Source organism: Gnatocerus cornutus, chromosome 2, assembly GCF_029298725.1.
Source record: "Gnatocerus cornutus isolate USDA-ARS CGAHR chromosome 2, icGnaCorn1.1, whole genome shotgun sequence".
Taxonomy (NCBI): domain Eukaryota; kingdom Metazoa; phylum Arthropoda; class Insecta; order Coleoptera; family Tenebrionidae; genus Gnatocerus; species Gnatocerus cornutus.
Genome location: NC_142234.1, coordinates 5,067,054 through 5,083,439, shown reverse-complemented (window position 1 = coordinate 5,083,439; position 16,386 = coordinate 5,067,054). Strand labels below are relative to the sequence as shown.

General features: G+C 35.0%; 3 protein-coding genes across 4 annotated transcripts; 2 read left to right on the top strand and 1 right to left on the bottom strand.

Annotated features, from left to right (window-relative positions):
- The first annotated feature begins 1,723 nt into the window (after positions 1-1,723).
- On the top strand, positions 1,724-2,830 carry ND-30 (NADH:ubiquinone oxidoreductase core subunit S3). Its single transcript, XM_088050696.1, has 5 exons — positions 1,724-1,876; positions 1,925-1,990; positions 2,038-2,285; positions 2,335-2,580; positions 2,624-2,830. Exons 1-5 carry the CDS (start codon positions 1,816-1,818, stop codon positions 2,783-2,785), a joined length of 783 nt encoding a protein of 260 aa, XP_087906822.1. The 5' UTR covers positions 1,724-1,815; the 3' UTR covers positions 2,786-2,830.
- BtbVII (BTB-protein-VII) lies at positions 2,826-10,850 on the bottom strand. Of its 2 annotated transcripts, XM_088050694.1 has the most exons (10): positions 10,729-10,850; positions 10,584-10,660; positions 10,329-10,518; positions 10,116-10,281; positions 9,904-10,066; positions 9,530-9,791; positions 9,381-9,477; positions 5,692-5,993; positions 5,442-5,645; positions 2,826-4,615 (listed from the first exon to the last, which is right to left on the bottom strand). In XM_088050694.1, exons 3-10 carry the CDS (start codon positions 10,497-10,499, stop codon positions 4,355-4,357), a joined length of 1,626 nt encoding a protein of 541 aa, XP_087906820.1. In that variant the 5' UTR covers positions 10,500-10,518; positions 10,584-10,660; positions 10,729-10,850; the 3' UTR covers positions 2,826-4,354. The 2 variants fall into 2 exon arrangements, with proteins under 2 accessions (XP_087906820.1, XP_087906821.1); XM_088050695.1 differs by lacking the exons at positions 2,826-4,615; positions 5,442-5,645; positions 5,692-5,993 and adding an exon at positions 6,057-7,950.
- On the top strand, positions 4,723-5,448 carry LOC148178247 (uncharacterized). Its single transcript, XM_088050697.1, has 2 exons — positions 4,723-5,031; positions 5,074-5,448. The coding sequence occupies exons 1-2, from the start codon at positions 4,723-4,725 to the stop codon at positions 5,443-5,445; spliced, it is 681 nt and encodes a 226-aa protein (XP_087906823.1). The 3' UTR covers positions 5,446-5,448.
- Positions 10,851-16,386: the final 5,536 nt, after the last annotated feature.

Genomic DNA, 16,386 nt, shown 5'->3' with positions numbered 1-16,386 from the left:
GTTGCCTAGTGCCTGACAATGACCATTTTTTTAGAAAAGTCAAACATTTTTTAGGTGTCACAAACTAGAGGAGTTTATTTCTCTAAAGATGTATAATTTTGCTAAATATACCGACACCTGAAGGAAACAGTCGAGAAGCAGCAAGGGGCAGTAAGGCTTGTGAATTTCCTAACTGGCAAATTCCCTCCAAGAATACTTTTCAACGAGTTTATCAACAGGTACGTGAGATGGGCCGATTGGAACCAAATTTATCAGGATCATGTAGGACCCAAGACTATTCGCACACCAAGAAGAGAACAAATGGTTCTTGATCTACTTTGTGACTTTTACTGGTCAGGTGTTATCAAATTTAATTGCAAACCATAGTAACCAATTACATGATTTATTAATAATTGTAACTACCAAAGTGTTGCTCTGGTCTCAAAATTATACTCCTAATAATTACCGAAAGAATTGAACACTGTTGCCGTTTTTCGCAATATTTAAAGTTATTATCGAAACATGAACATTAAGATGTATCTAATACCTTTGTATGCTTACGTGTAAAGTACATCATAATAGTGATGATACAAATAATTCATAATAACATAGTTACTGTTTCATAATTACGCATAGTTACCGTCTCATAATAGCACAGTTGCCATTAATCCATAATATTCAACGTTTTTATGCAAAGGAAAGCAACTCCAAAGACCAAAATTAAAAACATTCTGAAGATCTGCATTTATTTGTATTAATTCTAACATAAAATATCTTGGAAAATGCTTTTCTCGCGGTTTCATCGCGTTCAAAACTTCCGTCAAAAATTGGAAATTTGCAGAACTGTTGAGTGGTAACATTGCCACCTTCGTACATGTTTCGATAAAGCTTTGTATTTACTACGGATATTAAGTAATTCATAAAAAACTCGGACGTTAACAAGTAACGTCCTCGTTCATTATGAATTACTTAATATCCTTCTCAAATAAATAGCTATTTTGCTCTCGTACAAAGCTTCAAATAAAAATTTAAACAGGATTTCCAATTCACAGCGTCTTAGAGTTTGACGTTCTTATCAGTTGGTCCGCTATTTTTGAACACCTTCTATACTGACTTCCATAAAAAGTGCAACACCTTTTCATTGTAAAAGAATTTGTTTAAAACATTTTTCTTAATGTTTGCGAACACTACTATTCAAAGACAGAAAATAAAACTCATAATTTTGTTTCTGCCCTTCTTTCTCTGACTTAAATCACATTAAACTACACTAACTGTTACTCGTGAAATTTCAAATTTTAAGTTTTTTAACATTGGAAGCAAAAATACCAAGTAGTTAGTCTCCGATTTGTGTGTTTTTGTAAAGCACGGATAATCGAACGAACACCCTTACACGGTTAATCCGCACCCGGATAATCGAAGTTCTACTGTACTATCGCGGAATCAAAATTTCGAACATCACTTTTTGACATGGCAATGTAAATCAAGCTTTATTGTCATTGTGACTGACATAAAAAGCAAATTTCTGACACTTCCTGAGTCTTTTATAAATTTTAAGGTTATAAAGACAAAGGACAGTTTACAATTTTTAAACATCAATCAATTTGATGTTCGAAATTTTGTTTCCGCGATAGTACTTTAAACTCCTTGAACACCTTTGAACAGTACTGCAAATAACACCTGCTGTGGTGTATTGCGGGTTGCACCTCCTCAAAATCGAGAGTGTATTGTTGGTTGCCCATGACGACAAGTTTATTTGACAGCTGTCATCAGGTGACGTCAATTTGGAGGTTAATTCACTCACCTCGAACGTATTAGGTAACAAACACACAAAAACAAATGGCTTCACTTTTAAGACAGTTAACAAAAACTGTCCGTTCACCTTTGATTCGTAATGGAGGTACAATTCCCCCATTTTCAACAAAATTTTTCATTTGATCATTTTCAGTTTGTAACGCTTCGATTCAAAAGTTTAAGCACACGGAAAGTGGGGGCCCTGCGGCGGAAACAAGACGTGCGTATTTCATTGTGTTTTATTAATCTATAATTCGCCTATTTCAGCCACTGTCCGCAAACCCGACCTAGTCGCACGAACCCAGTTAACAGATTTTGGAAAATACGTTGCTGAATGCCTCCCCAAATACATTCAGAAGGTGCAAATCACAGCTGGAGACGAACTCGAGTTGTTGATAGTCCCTGAAGGAGTCCTCCCTGTGTTGCAATTTTTAAAAGACCACCACAACGCCCAGTTTGCTAACATAGTTGACATTGCAGGACTAGATGTTCCCTGCAGAGAATACCGATTTGAAGTAAGTTTGAGCTTGAAAATTAATCTAAAACTAAAGTTCTGTCTTCCAGATCGTGTACAACCTCCTCTCCCTCCGTTTCAATTCGCGAATTCGCATAAAAACGTACACGGATGAACTCACCCCTATTGATTCCGCCTGTGACATCTACAAAGGTGCCAACTGGTATGAGCGCGAGATTTGGGATATGTATGGAGTATTTTTCGCGAACCATCCAGATCTGAGGCGCATCCTCACCGATTACGGCTTTGAAGGACATCCGTTCAGAAAAGACTTCCCCTTGAGTGGCTACGTCGAGGTAACTTTCAAATAAACCCCACAAAGTCTGAGTTTGTTTTTAGGTGAGATACGACGATGAGAAGAAGCGTGTGGTCATCGAACCGTTGGAGTTGGCGCAAGAATTCCGCAAGTTCGAGTTGTCGGCGCCTTGGGAGCAATTCCCCAATTTCAGAAATGCTCCACCCACAGCTGAAGAAGTTAAAGTTGAAACGGAGAAAAAGTGAGGATGAGGTCGTGTAAATTTGTTGTATTAAATGAATAAAGAAAGATCTAGTATTTTTTATTTTTCCTAACAATATTTTTTCTCGTTTGTTTAAACAATTTGTACTGCAATAACAAAACAGCGTCAATTGGGTCAGAATGTACGAGTCAACATGTAATTCAGCGTTTTTACTGGTACATACTGGTGGAATTCATGGTAAACCCTTTCAGTTTTGTTTAAACCGAGAAAACATTACAAAAATAAAGTTTCTTCTAAAGTAACACCCACTTGTCAAGGTTTGTAACAATTTGCGGATTGAAAATAAATATTTTGAAATAAATAGCAATACAAAATCCAATTTCCAGATTATTAATTAAGTTAACTAGGTTGTTATGCGAATGAAAATGTTAATTGGTGGAAATGCGATTCTGAAAGGGCGACTGAAAAAATAAATCTTAAGTCTACATTAAATTAGTCATTATGAATAATACTAACAATATTTCACAAGTACAGGTACCATCTATCACACTTTTCTAACATCAATGGTAACTTCGTTAACATTCATTATGTACAGGAAAGTCTGCCATCTCATGAAACCCCAATTTTTCGCGCCGACAAATAAAATACAAACGTACACCAACAATTGTGCTTTCATGCCATGGCATTAATAGAACTTTTTAGGAAAATACCTCCAAAATATAAACATACAAAAACAAATTACACAATTTACAAGTTGAAAATATACTTAACATTTAAGAAAATAACTATTTTAGTCCATTCAAAAATATATTTTGTATGTGCATCATAAAAAATAGTGTCTTATGTTATATTTTTCGATTCTAACACCATTTAAAGCTTTTATTTACTTTAGTAGAAGTGAGCCCATTTCACGCACGTTCGGACTAGTGTTTGAGGTATTCAAACAATTATAGCGACTCAGATTCTTGCCACAACAATAAATAGTGAGTAAAGTATCACAATTCCAGTCGTCTTCATTTAAAGCACGATCAAAACAAATCACAACTTTGATAACAGTTTCCAAAATTCAGAAATTAGTTTCAACGTTGAATCCTGAAGCTGACATGATTGTTCTTTACTAAATTAATCTTACGTTACTACAGTTCAACTCCCGATGGAAATAAAACGTTTTATCCCACTCGACTCTGATTTCAACAATATTCAAATACAAATGCAGGGAACTCAGCTCGGGCATCGACAAGTAAAATAATACTGACGCCCGGACAATCTCCCTTGTTCCCTTATTGACTTTTAATTCCCCAAGGAATATTAAAACACTTACAATAACAATATTCAATAATTATAACAATTTATAGCATTTTGAGCTAAATATCAATACAATCCCAACAACAAATACAATAAAACAGCTCTGTCCGTCTTCTTATATAAAATCAGATAAACATCGAAGACCCTGATATTTACTTTGTCTTTTTTTTTCTTGAAATCTTTTTCTGCCATTTTTACAGATACAAACACATAGATTTCTGCCTTTGACTTGAAATACCCTTAGGCCATCGATTGTGTTTCCCACAATCTGTGTCAGTTATTGCAAAACAACAATTGATCAGACTGTTCACATTGAAGTCGTTTTCGGAAAAACCCTCATTACCGACGTGGTTAACGCTATGGGGTCGGTTTGGCCGGCACTCACATGTCTTTCGTGGTATTCTTGGAAGCAGGGAACTATACATAGATTAGTCTGACACTCGGGACAGTGATATTTTGTTTTGCGGCGCAATATTCGACCGTGATTGTCCACCGTATTCCAGCAGTAATTGCAACCTAGAGCCGGGCCTGTGCGCACCACCGGACAGTGGCTCGATCGGGTGCCAGTCTGCAAAGATTCCAAAGTCAGAATGAACAAGACTACATTGTGCTACTTCCTAAATGATCGCCCAATTTGCTCAAAGTTTGATCAATACCAGTTCAGTTGCATCTCTCATGATGACGACGCTACCACATTTAGCCACTTTAAGACTAAAGTCTCTCCTCATGAGAAAAAGGAAAGGCGAAATTGAAGAGAATTCGATCGAAACTTTATTAAAACCTGTGAAAAGTTTGGAACTAGACCAAGACTCCGATAGTGACATTAGTGAAGTATCAGACGTTTTCGAAGAATTCCATAAAAACAGTTATTTGAGACCTCAGGGCAAACAGTACTTGACCAAGCATGAAGCTGACCTTAAAACAATGGAGGAATTCACTGACGATTTCAAAAAAACGATGACGAAGATCCGCCACGAGCTACAAGTAAGTTCCATTTATAAGAAAATCACCATCAAGTTTTTCTAGATTCCTGACAACCTCTTCGACGAAAACGTGGAGCAAATAGAAAGAATTTTCCGCGACCCCACAACCCCAAGAATTTTCCCAAAAGTTACAATCAACAAAGAGATAACTAAAATGTTTGACGAAAGCACCAGCTCAATTCCCAAACATGAAGAACTAGAACGAAGAAATAGTGATTCGAGCTCCACGTCAATGATTTGGCACATGTTAGCGACAAACTGGAACGGGAGAAAATTTGAAATTAGTCCTCCAGGTTTCAACACTTTCAAGCAGAAGGAGCCCCATTGGTTACAGAGGGCGTCGGTGTCATGGATAGATATCGACCAAGCAACCCTGAAATGCGAAAAATGGTTAGAGACGTGCAAACCTACCTGAGGTGACGACGCGCTCCTCTTCAGTTCGTCTGTTCTGACTCTCAGCGAAGTTGTAGGCGCCGTCGCGGCGCTGTCCGCTCGAAGAGGAATATCATGTGGTGACGTCAAAGGATCCGAAACTACGACCACTGGACTTATAGCTCGTTGTGCCGCTTCAGCCGCGCTGTGTGGTACGATTTGAATATGCAGAGGTGGTGAGATCTGTAAAAACTCTTCAGACGTGTTGTTCATTTTACCAGACACTTACCTTTCCTTGCATCTGACTGGGTAGTAAAGGATGCGAGTACTGTTTCACCAGCACTGCTCCTGGAACTGTTAACAGATTTCCTGGTGGTGGAGAATGCGAAGGCAGAGGTTCTGAACATTGACGTTCTACGCGAACTGGAGGAACTGATAGAAATTGGGGCGAAAGGGGCTCATTGTCCGAGGGTTGACTGGGGTCGCTTTCGCGTTTTATTCGAGGTTGACGCATTAGGAAGCGGCCGCGTTTTGTGCCCATCACGACTTGGCTGCGTTGAGATTGTTGTGCTTGAGTTGTTGAGGACTTTTCTGGAAGTGAAAAGCAGTTAGATATAGGCTTGGTTGGGAGTCGCCAAAACGATTAATACGATATTTAAACTTTATAAAAGCTATCCTTTATTTTGTGTAATGTACAATATTAGAAAAGTAGGTTTATGACACAATAAAATAATACGTAAGGAAGGCGAACAAAGATATAACAAGAACATCAAAATAGAATATAGATTTAAAGGTTAAGGTAACAAATCACAATAAATTATAAAACATTCAATTCTACAAAATGAGGTACACCTATGTATCTATACGTCATTTTTCCTGCAGAGAATTTACCAATTTACAGTGGATACATGCCAATTTTAAGTAATAGATCCACAACTTGGCATTTAAGTTTATTAATAATCGCAGTGTTATAATAAAAAAATTAGGGCTAGATTACAGAAGCTACATTAAATCTTTAATAAATTGCAGGAGATTTAAAATAAGCATTGTGTAACTCGTTCTGCTGACCGATCAATCACAGAGCCGCATTTTAAATTGGGCGCCTACCAAGATTCTCCGCAGGAAAAACAGTCTTTAATGGATAACTGTGAATGTATATTGTATGTTTTTTTATTATAAGAATATTAACAGCTGCTAACATAAAAAATTATGTTACCACGCGCCCTTGCAGTGTCTCAGTTGAATTTTTCACAATTAAGTTTGTACCAATAAAGAGCAGAATTTACGTTCATATTTACGGTAACGCTTGCATGTAAACCAAACGTATACAAGATGAGATTCAAACTTGAAGGATTAAAAATACACGTAAAATTATAATAACCATAACGAGTGAGTACGATTATATATCCCGATTAACCTAACTGAAACTTTACTAGCTGGGTAACAGAAGCAGTTTGAACAAAGGACCGATTTCAAGTAACTGAAGCAAAGTGCTATGAACACCCTGTAACACACAATATATCAAAATATTGGCGTACAAAAAAGTAATCGTCACTAGTCACTCGTTATTTTTAAGATTCTTTGAATTATGTCCGGTATAAAAAATTCAAGATATAGATGTACATGAGTTAAATAAAAACATTTCTTAAAAAATTAACACGTTACATAATGAACATTGAAGAATAACGATAACAAAATAGAAATTCGAGGCTTGCCTAAAAAAATAAGCTAAAGTACAGCAGATCTATTTCTTTTCTAAGCACAGCAATTGCCGGCACTAACAACAGAATAAACTATTTTGTAAGTAAAGCTTGATATTTGGTGTATAAATATATGAAAAAGTTGAGAAACACGTTATAAAAAATAAATCTAAAATCTGAAAAGATCGCAACAAAAATCCTCGCGATTCTTATTTACATTTGTTCAAAATTGATTCCTTGGAAATTGACCCCTTGTTGCGTGTTGACGACCGTTCCGTCTAAATATTTAGGTCTCTGTAAAACTGTCCCCAAATCGACATGTTTTCCGTCAAAAAAAGCGCTACTTATAAACGTCACCGGATGGTTTTGATCTTCTTGTTTGGCATCGGGTTGCGTTTCGGTTTTAAGAGTTGACTGCTGGTTGGGGTCTACCGCCGCCGCAGTCGTTGCCACCGCTTCTGAGTTTTCTTGTTTTCTGTTTTTGATGCTCATACGGAAATTGGGGTAACCTCGCTTTTTGTACTCTAACCACAGTGTCCGGTTGTTAACGCCATATATCCTCGCAGCTTTACAAAACCCTATTCCCCCGAATCTCACCGCCTCCAAGGCTCGAATGAAGTTTTCGTCTCCTTGGGGGTTGATACTTCTTTTCCTTTTCTGTATTATCTGCGGCGGGGAGTTTGTTATTTGGTTTTGATAAGTCTGGGCGGGGGGCGAGGGAGGTTTCATTTGCGGGGTGATGTTAGACGGACATTGAGTGAACGTTTGATTGGTGGTTAAGGAGGTGGGGGAGGTGCATGACGTGAACTGGGCGTACGCTGTGTGGTCCATCACGTTCCATTGCATGCCTGCAAGGGTTTGGTTTAGGTTAGTGCTAGGTTCCTGACAAGGCTAAGCTCAACGGCAAATGTGAACATGAACGATTTTTATGTCGACCAATCAAAAGGGATGTTTATGAGTTTTAAGGAGGCCGTATAGACCATTGAGCTCAGCCTCTGTCTTGGGACAGAGGGATGTGGAAGGGGTGAGGCGGCACGGATTTTATTTGTTCACGTTGCTGTTGATTCTTAGCCTTGGAATTGCTTATACTAGAAAGTTGCAAGAATATTGTAAGTTGCAACGGCAATCTTTCATTTCAGGATCCGATGAAGGTCATAGGCCAAGTGTCAAATCACGTGGCAAAAAACCCGTCGACTACTTGTACCAACGTACATTTATCTCTTACAAGCAAAAAAAAATTACATAAAAGCACGAGAACAAGTAGTTCTCAGTTTTTTTTTTCATCGTTTGCTGATTCATGTTACATTACACGGACTTTCAAGATTATAAGAATGATTCACACTTGTTTTTATAAAATTACCATTTTATTAAGAAAAGTGCTTGACAGCAGGATACTTCAAACTAGAATGGCCTTGACAAAATTTTGTCTAGATCCAAACTTTGTATCTTTCACTTTTTGCAACTGAGTCGACGCAACTTGCGACACAAAAGCCCTTCGCGTATTCCATAAATTTAAATTTCAACTGCGATATGAAAAATAAAACAATGATAAAGCAAACATTGGACTGAACATCCTACGTCTCTACATCTTATCTGTTGCAGCCATTATGTAACATTTTGCGGGTTATTTTGTATTATTTAATACATGAATCCTGTCAAATGTGTCCTAAAATTTTGACAAATTATACCTTGAAATACCTGTTTAAAATAAATAGCATCTAGGTCATAATGATAAGCGGTCGCTTATCAGTCCGCTAATGCAGGTAGTCTAGTTATCAGTGTTAAAGAAATTAATGTCATTAGAGATCATTTTCGTAGTGGTTAATAGTAAAACATTTGTTGAGGGCAATAAAGATAAAATTTTGTATGCAATTCGTCTCCAAACTCACCTTGACTCACGTGAACAAAATCCCTGCTTCTGGGGAATTCCCAATTACCGAATTATTTATTTTTAACAAGATGATTCATAGCAATTTTAACAACAATCTGTAACGTTCCAATAAGACGTCGTTTTAACAGAGGTCAAAGAGCAAAGAAATGTCAAAGCAAGATGACAGATATGACTGATTGTAGCAATGTTGTGACAAACAAGTGGAAAACAAATGTAGACAATTTTATGAAGATAAAAAAACTTTGAACAAAGATCATGAATGCTCATTTTGATTTTGATTGAAGTGGTGCAGAACAAATTATACGCCTCAACTGTCGTAAGAATTAACCGATGTACTCAAAAATATTTTTCCAAAAACCAACATTTCACAACCTCTTCAAAACTCACCAGTTAATGTTAACTGTGACGTAGTGGAAGGCCCGGCGACTTCTCCCGAAGTTGTCGTCTCTAAGCCGTGTTGAACACTCATTTCCTGAGGAACTTGCTGCAACAAGAACAAAACATTACCCCGCTGTTCATCCCCCATTGGCACCTACCAATGTAACTTGATGTGTCATCTCTCCCTCAACACTTTCATGAGAACTTCCCCTGTGCAATTCGGAATCGCTGCTATGTTGTTTACTTTTTTGCAGTATGCTACCAGAGTCGGAAGCGTAGCCTCCGGGATCCGATTTTATAACCGTTCCTAAACCGCTGGCGCTTGAAGACGTCAAAGTCACTTCACTGGACTGGTGGTCATCTGAAGTTCTTTCAGTTGAGCCAGAACCAGAGCCGGTCGACGATTTGCGCAGTCTTTTCCTGTAAAAAAAGACAAATTTAGGTATATAATTCCTCCTTATCAATTGATGTTCAGATAGACAGGACTACCAACATACTACAAATTTCAAGATTGCTCAATAATTTTTCGTACCGTTTGCTACTGGGAGAAAGCGGGCACGGCGATGGCGACAAAGACTGTCTGGGGCCCCCGTCAGAACTCCAGTTAGAGTCTCCAGGTGTTAACAACTCTGCTTTGTCAGTTGAACTGTTTTGAGTTTTAGAAACTGACTGATCAACTGGGATTTCAGCCAAACCTGCAGTAAGAATAAACAGTAACAAATGCATTCAAAACAACAATTATACCTTTAATTTTAAGCATTTCTGCGGTTTTTAATATGTGTGGCAACTGTTCCTGTGATACATTAACCTCTCCATAGTACATAAAATCAACCATAACTTTCAAGTCAGTAAATTTCACATCTTTTAATATCACAATGGGATGTTGGCAAGGGTTGATTGTGAATAAAGACTGAAAAATAGTTCTTAGATTGTTGGTAAGAAGATGGTTGGTCTTACTTGAAAATATGAACTGCAAGCAGACAGCACCACTTTGTGTGCTTGCAAATGCCTGCCCTCAGCGGCCAAAGTCACGTCGACCAAGGACTCGCTGTTCAGAAGACTAGAGAAGACCGAAATGAAGTTGGGTTGATGGTTATTCCATCGTAAACAATACTGTTGCATTGTCATTGTGCTGACGGTTCTATCCCTGAAAAACCAATTCATTAGTTCAAGACAAACCATTGTTTATATTTTTGATTTTCGAACACGTACAATCAATAAATTGACCTGTGAATTGTAACCTTGAGAGTCCACCAATGCGAGATGACATCAACGTATTACAATGATGACTGCAACAGTTAAAATAGAAAAGGTCAAAGTGAAAGAAACAAGAAGAGATGCCAATAGGCAAACTTACTCGTCAGCGTCTTCAACATTATACAGAAAATAAACACACGAATTTTTTAAATAAACATTACACTTAAAAAACATAATCCACCATATTTAGATTTTCACATTGACGTAATTCAGACAACTGCCGTTAAGGTAGGATTCTGTAATGTCACATCTCACTAAATAGAAAATAAAAAATAATTTTGCCATAACTTGGACTCACAACTCTGTTTTTATAGTTTCTAATAATACTATTGTGAAATATGAGTTAAAAAAGTTGTCTTTTTTGATAAAAATTAAAAATTGTTTTGTTTAAGTGTAAAATTAAGGCCACAGATGTCACTACGTATTCTAAGATCGTCATTTGTTTTGGAAATGGGCTATTTGGGCGGCAATTTAGTTCGTTCAAAAGTAAAGTTAGTTAGCTACACACTATAGGTACACATTATGCCCAGAAAAAGTTTGTTTACTTATTTGGTGTCTGAGGAATTAGCAATTCTGTGAAGGTAAAAACAAATGATGTAAACTCTCTTGAGAAAACTTGAATTTTTTTTAAAGTTTGATCTGTCCATGAGATTGTTCGAATAATACAAGAAACGTAAAAAAATACTACGAAAGTGTATCAACTGGAATCCAAGGATGGCTTCAAAACACATGTCAAAACTGTGAATCGCTGATTACCGAGAAGATGGTCTCCCAAACGTATGGCACTACCAAGTCCTCGCAAGAAGTTGGAGACCAAAGTGAATTTAATTATGACTACAACCTAGTGATTATCACAATTTTTTCTCATACTTAAAGTGCATAATTATTTCGAATCGGTCTAATATGTGTTTGTTTAAAGTTTGTATATAAAATCGGTCTATTAATTCTAGTGTCGCCATTTTTTTGAACGTAGTGTCAGTAGGTAATTGTAAAAATAGCTTACTTACCTATCCTTCTCTTCTGTTTCAGGTCTTTTATTTCTACAGCTTCCAATTTTTTTTAGTATCACTCGGATTATTACATAAAAATGTTTATAGATATCAACACAACAGATTTAATTGAGATTTGACACGTACAGTGGTTAGATTGTTACTTACTTCTTATAACTATTCATAAAATCTTATATTAAAGTAAAAGAAAAAAGGGTAGTTTTATGTAGATTACTAAGATGCGATTGGTCGAAAGTAAAGCAGTAGCAAGTGGTGAACTAAGGGGGTCCGAGAATTTTTCACGGTTTTGCAGGTGGCTGACTAGGTTCTAGAATTTTCATGCTTATTACTGTTTATATTTATTTGATTGGACGGGATGTAAGAGGCAATAAAATTAAAGTTGGCACCCAAGACAGGGTCAAAGGTTAGACGAAAAAAATTAGTATTTATAGAACAAAAAAAAAGTTTGATAGTCCGAGATGCCATAACATAAAACCTTGAGCCATAAGTTAATTCGATCATACAAACTTTTTTTGATGGTTTTATGATGAATAGATTACAGATCTAACATCGGTGACCTCATTTATGGTTTTCGGTTTCTAAGCATTAGAAACAAAACTCCAATTTTCCAAAAAATTGCCGTGAGTTGACACAAATGTCACAAATTTTAGTTTGAATAAAGTAAATTAATTTTGTAATGATATGAATTCTATCCTGAGAAGATCTGGCGAAAAGTCCTTTTATAGTATTGCTCCTGATCCTGTAAGTATGAATATATTTGTTTAACTAATCATTAATTGTTGTTAAGCTCTACGTCTTCAAAGACGTTCCACCCGATGCCGAAATTTTTATTCCAGAATTATCGAGCAACCGAAAATGCACCAACGTGTTTGGTCTTGTTATTTTCGTAGTAATGTTGCTAATTTGGGTATGTAGGTACATATTTTATTACATTACTAATAATTGTCTAATAGTTGATAGTTGCAATTTGTGCTGTCCATGGTTCACCCATTGATCCATTATTAAGACCAGCAGACATGTGTGGAAATATTTGCGGAAAAAAAAATGTTCATGTAAACAAAGAAAACTGTCAAGCCGTAGATTATTCAGATTATCCGTAAGTAATAAAAATAATCAAAAAACTATTTTAATGTTTTAAGCTACGTACAGCATAGGTTTCTATGGTGCATCTGAGGACACCAGCCGACTGCCGGCGCCAATTGCTTGTGTAGACAAAGAATTTTGTAAAGTTGCTCTGATTTTTAATCGTTGTTACTTTTCCCACAATCCAAGATTGAAATTGTTAGTGCAGATATTTTTTTACGTAAGTATGTACAAAGAATTATACGATTTGAGATGACCTTTGAAATTTTTACCAACAAATTACAGTAGACTCGCGATTATCCGAGCAAATGGGGACGGATAAGAAAAAAATCGGATAATGCAAAGACTGTTTAAAATAAAAAATGTTACACAAAAAATCAACTTCTTATTATACTATTTATTTGTTGTACATTTGACAAAAATTTAAAAACTTTTAGAATAATGTCGATTTCATTGTCTTTGTTGACTGGGGGACAGTTATATCGCAGGTATATTAGATTTGCATACAAACACAAAACTGCAATTCCAAGAACAATCAAGACGCCAGACCAGATACGGCGTTTTCGTGTAAATTTTTAATTTTCTGGAAAAACTCGGATAAAATTCCGGATTAGATCGGATAATCAAGAGTCTACTGTATGTTGTTTAAATTTTTTAAGACTCGGACAGTTACGTTGTTAAATTGAAAAACAAAATTAAACTATTTTAATTTTTTTTCTAGGTTATTATGGATTTATACGTGCATAGTCTCCCACCAATTATAATTTTAGCTCTACTTACTATTGGTGGGTATATTTAATGTAAAATTTAGTATGAAAAAAATCTTTTTAGGAGCTTCTCTTCTGGTGCTTGTAGCTTTTCGTTATAAGACACTAGAAACGATAATAATTTGTGCAATATTGTCAACAATATTAGCTGCAGCAATCATTGGCTATTTGGGGTAAGAAAAAAATTTAAAAATATAGACACAACCGTTTAAATAAAGGATATAACTAGTATCTAATGCCAAATGGGTCACTTTTTATTTTTAACTAAATTAAATCATTAATTTCGATTAAATATTTAACATAATGTTAAAACGACTTGAGGATTAGTTGCGTGATTAACTTAACTTCAATTCAATTATTATGTAAACCGGCCCTATGTCTGCTAATTAGGTACTTATTATTGCTTCTTGGTTGTTTATTATATTTTTAAAGAATAAAATTTTGAGCAAATATCTTATATTCACAATTCATTGCCTTTTAGGTATTGGGCTTTTTCCAAAAAAGGGAAAATATATAATAAAATAGCTTTTGGTATTGTGACAGTAGTAATGTTGGTAATAGTGATATATTTTTGGTATTTACTATGCAAGTCACGAAAACTGCTGGAGTGTTTATTTGGAGAAGCTAGCAAAGCCATTTTCCATGAAAAACTTTCGCTTATGTTACCTTTAATGGTAAAATTTTAATGTTACTGTTCATCATAAGAGTCATATTTTCAGTGTTTCTTTTTACTAGCTCTTGATTTAACATCCTTCTATTTATTCGTATTGGTTACGGTTGATCCTAGAGAAAAAACAAAAACTCCTAGGTAAATTTAGTAAACATATTTGCATAATAACATAACTGAAAATAGGACAATCTTCTATGTATTATTACCAATCATGATTATATGGTATACGGCATTCGTTAAGGCTTTCAACTGTATGGTGGCCGCTGGAATCTCCGCTTCATATTTTTTTACGAGGTACGTTTCGTTATACCATTAGCATATGTTTAATTGTAGCTTTGAAGAAACAAAGATGATCTGGAGGGGTCTTTTGGAGATTCACTGAAAATAACTTTTTGTTACCATTTGGGTACTATAGGTGCAGGTTCGCTTATAATAGCACTACTCAAGATTGCGAAAAGAATTACTCATATGGCGAAGGACAATAATTCTGACAATATGCTTGTACTTTGCATTATGTGTTTGTGCGTATGCGTGCTCGCATGTTTAGAGGAACTTTTTGAATATTTATGTAGAAAGGCATATATTATGACAGGTAAACCCCAACATATACAGAGTGATGAAAAAAAGGCGCCCATGCTACCCATCATGTTGCAGCTTATTCTTTCCTGTGTCCAAAATTGAAAACCAAAACGAAATTGTGCTTTTTTAACTAAGTTAGCATCTTTTTTGTATAAACAATCAAAAATCTGTTTGGATAAACTTTTTATAACAATTTCATTGTAAGGCATCACATTTTTTACAGTTAATGATATTCTGTATCCAAAAACGAACAAAAAGTGCTTTAAACCAAGTTTCTTAAACCTTTAAAAGTACTATTTCTTGGCTTTGTAGAAAATTTTTCTATGTTGCAACATTGTAAAGCTCTTAGTATTAGTTACTTAGTTACGGAGACTGCCGAATGTAAAATTTTATTAGAAAGTGTTGAGTAGCATTGCCAAGATTTTCCTTAAAAAAATCATATTGTGAAAAACATTATTAGTATTAAGGTTTTTACATACGAGTTTATATTTTAGATTAATGTAAAACCAGATAATGAAATCTTTTTCGTAACTTCATTCTAAATTTAATGCTTGCCATGTGACATTTCTGAATTATAAACCACGAAATGCGACAGTTAGTCATGTCCAAAATATCATCTATGTATTATTATTATTATTATTATTTCAACTGTCAGTAAGTATTTGTTAAACGTCAAATTCAAATCAAGCCCTACGTTTTCATTGCTTTATTTTTTCAAGAATTACTAATATGATTCAAAAAATTTCAGATTTTGTTATTCTTACCATTACTTCTACAACCACCTGAAAAACACCTAAAAAACCCCAAGATTTCGCACACTTTATGGAGCACAACTAGTGTGACTGGCTAAAAAAAAAATATGCTTTTTGTTTTTCTCAAATTTAGAGGATGTATTTGTACTTAAATAATGAAAAAATTGAAATTTTCAAATAAAAATATTTAATTCTTGAAGAGTTATTAAGTATCTCCCAAGCCACTAAACAAAAAAGGATCTCTACTGCTACTATTATTAAAGTTAATATCTGTAATAGTCTATTTAAAAAAGGGACTAACTACTGTAACTCAAAAACTATTTAAAATATTTATATTAAATGTATAAACTATCAAAATATGCAAAAAAATATCGTTTTTTTTCAAAATTTCACACTGGTTGTGTTCCTTAAAATAGTTTGCCATCAATTAATTGAAAGAAGTTTTTGTGATCCAATTACTTGTGTCATGGACTATTTCTGATAAAAATGGGAAGTAAATAAGATGATAATAAGAGCAGAAAAAAGATTTAAAAATTTTTTGGATAGAGGTAAAAAATAATAATTACATTATAATGTATATTATGTACATTAATGTACATAATAATTTAAATTAATTTTGCTTTGATTTCTCAGAAAAGATTATGGTAGTTGTACTCATGAGCGCCTTTTTTTCATCACTCTGTATACAATATGTATCAAAGAAGGAACACAAACTGTGTACCATGCAGTAAAGGAAAGCACCCAAAATCCTAGAATTTTTATTTTAAAAAATTCTATTTTAAATATTTTTTAATTTATGAGGCTTTTAAAATGTCACTTAAGTAGTCAAATGAATAAATGTCTGACCAGTCAATTTATTTTAAAATTCTGTTAAATTGTGTATATTATTGCTAATTA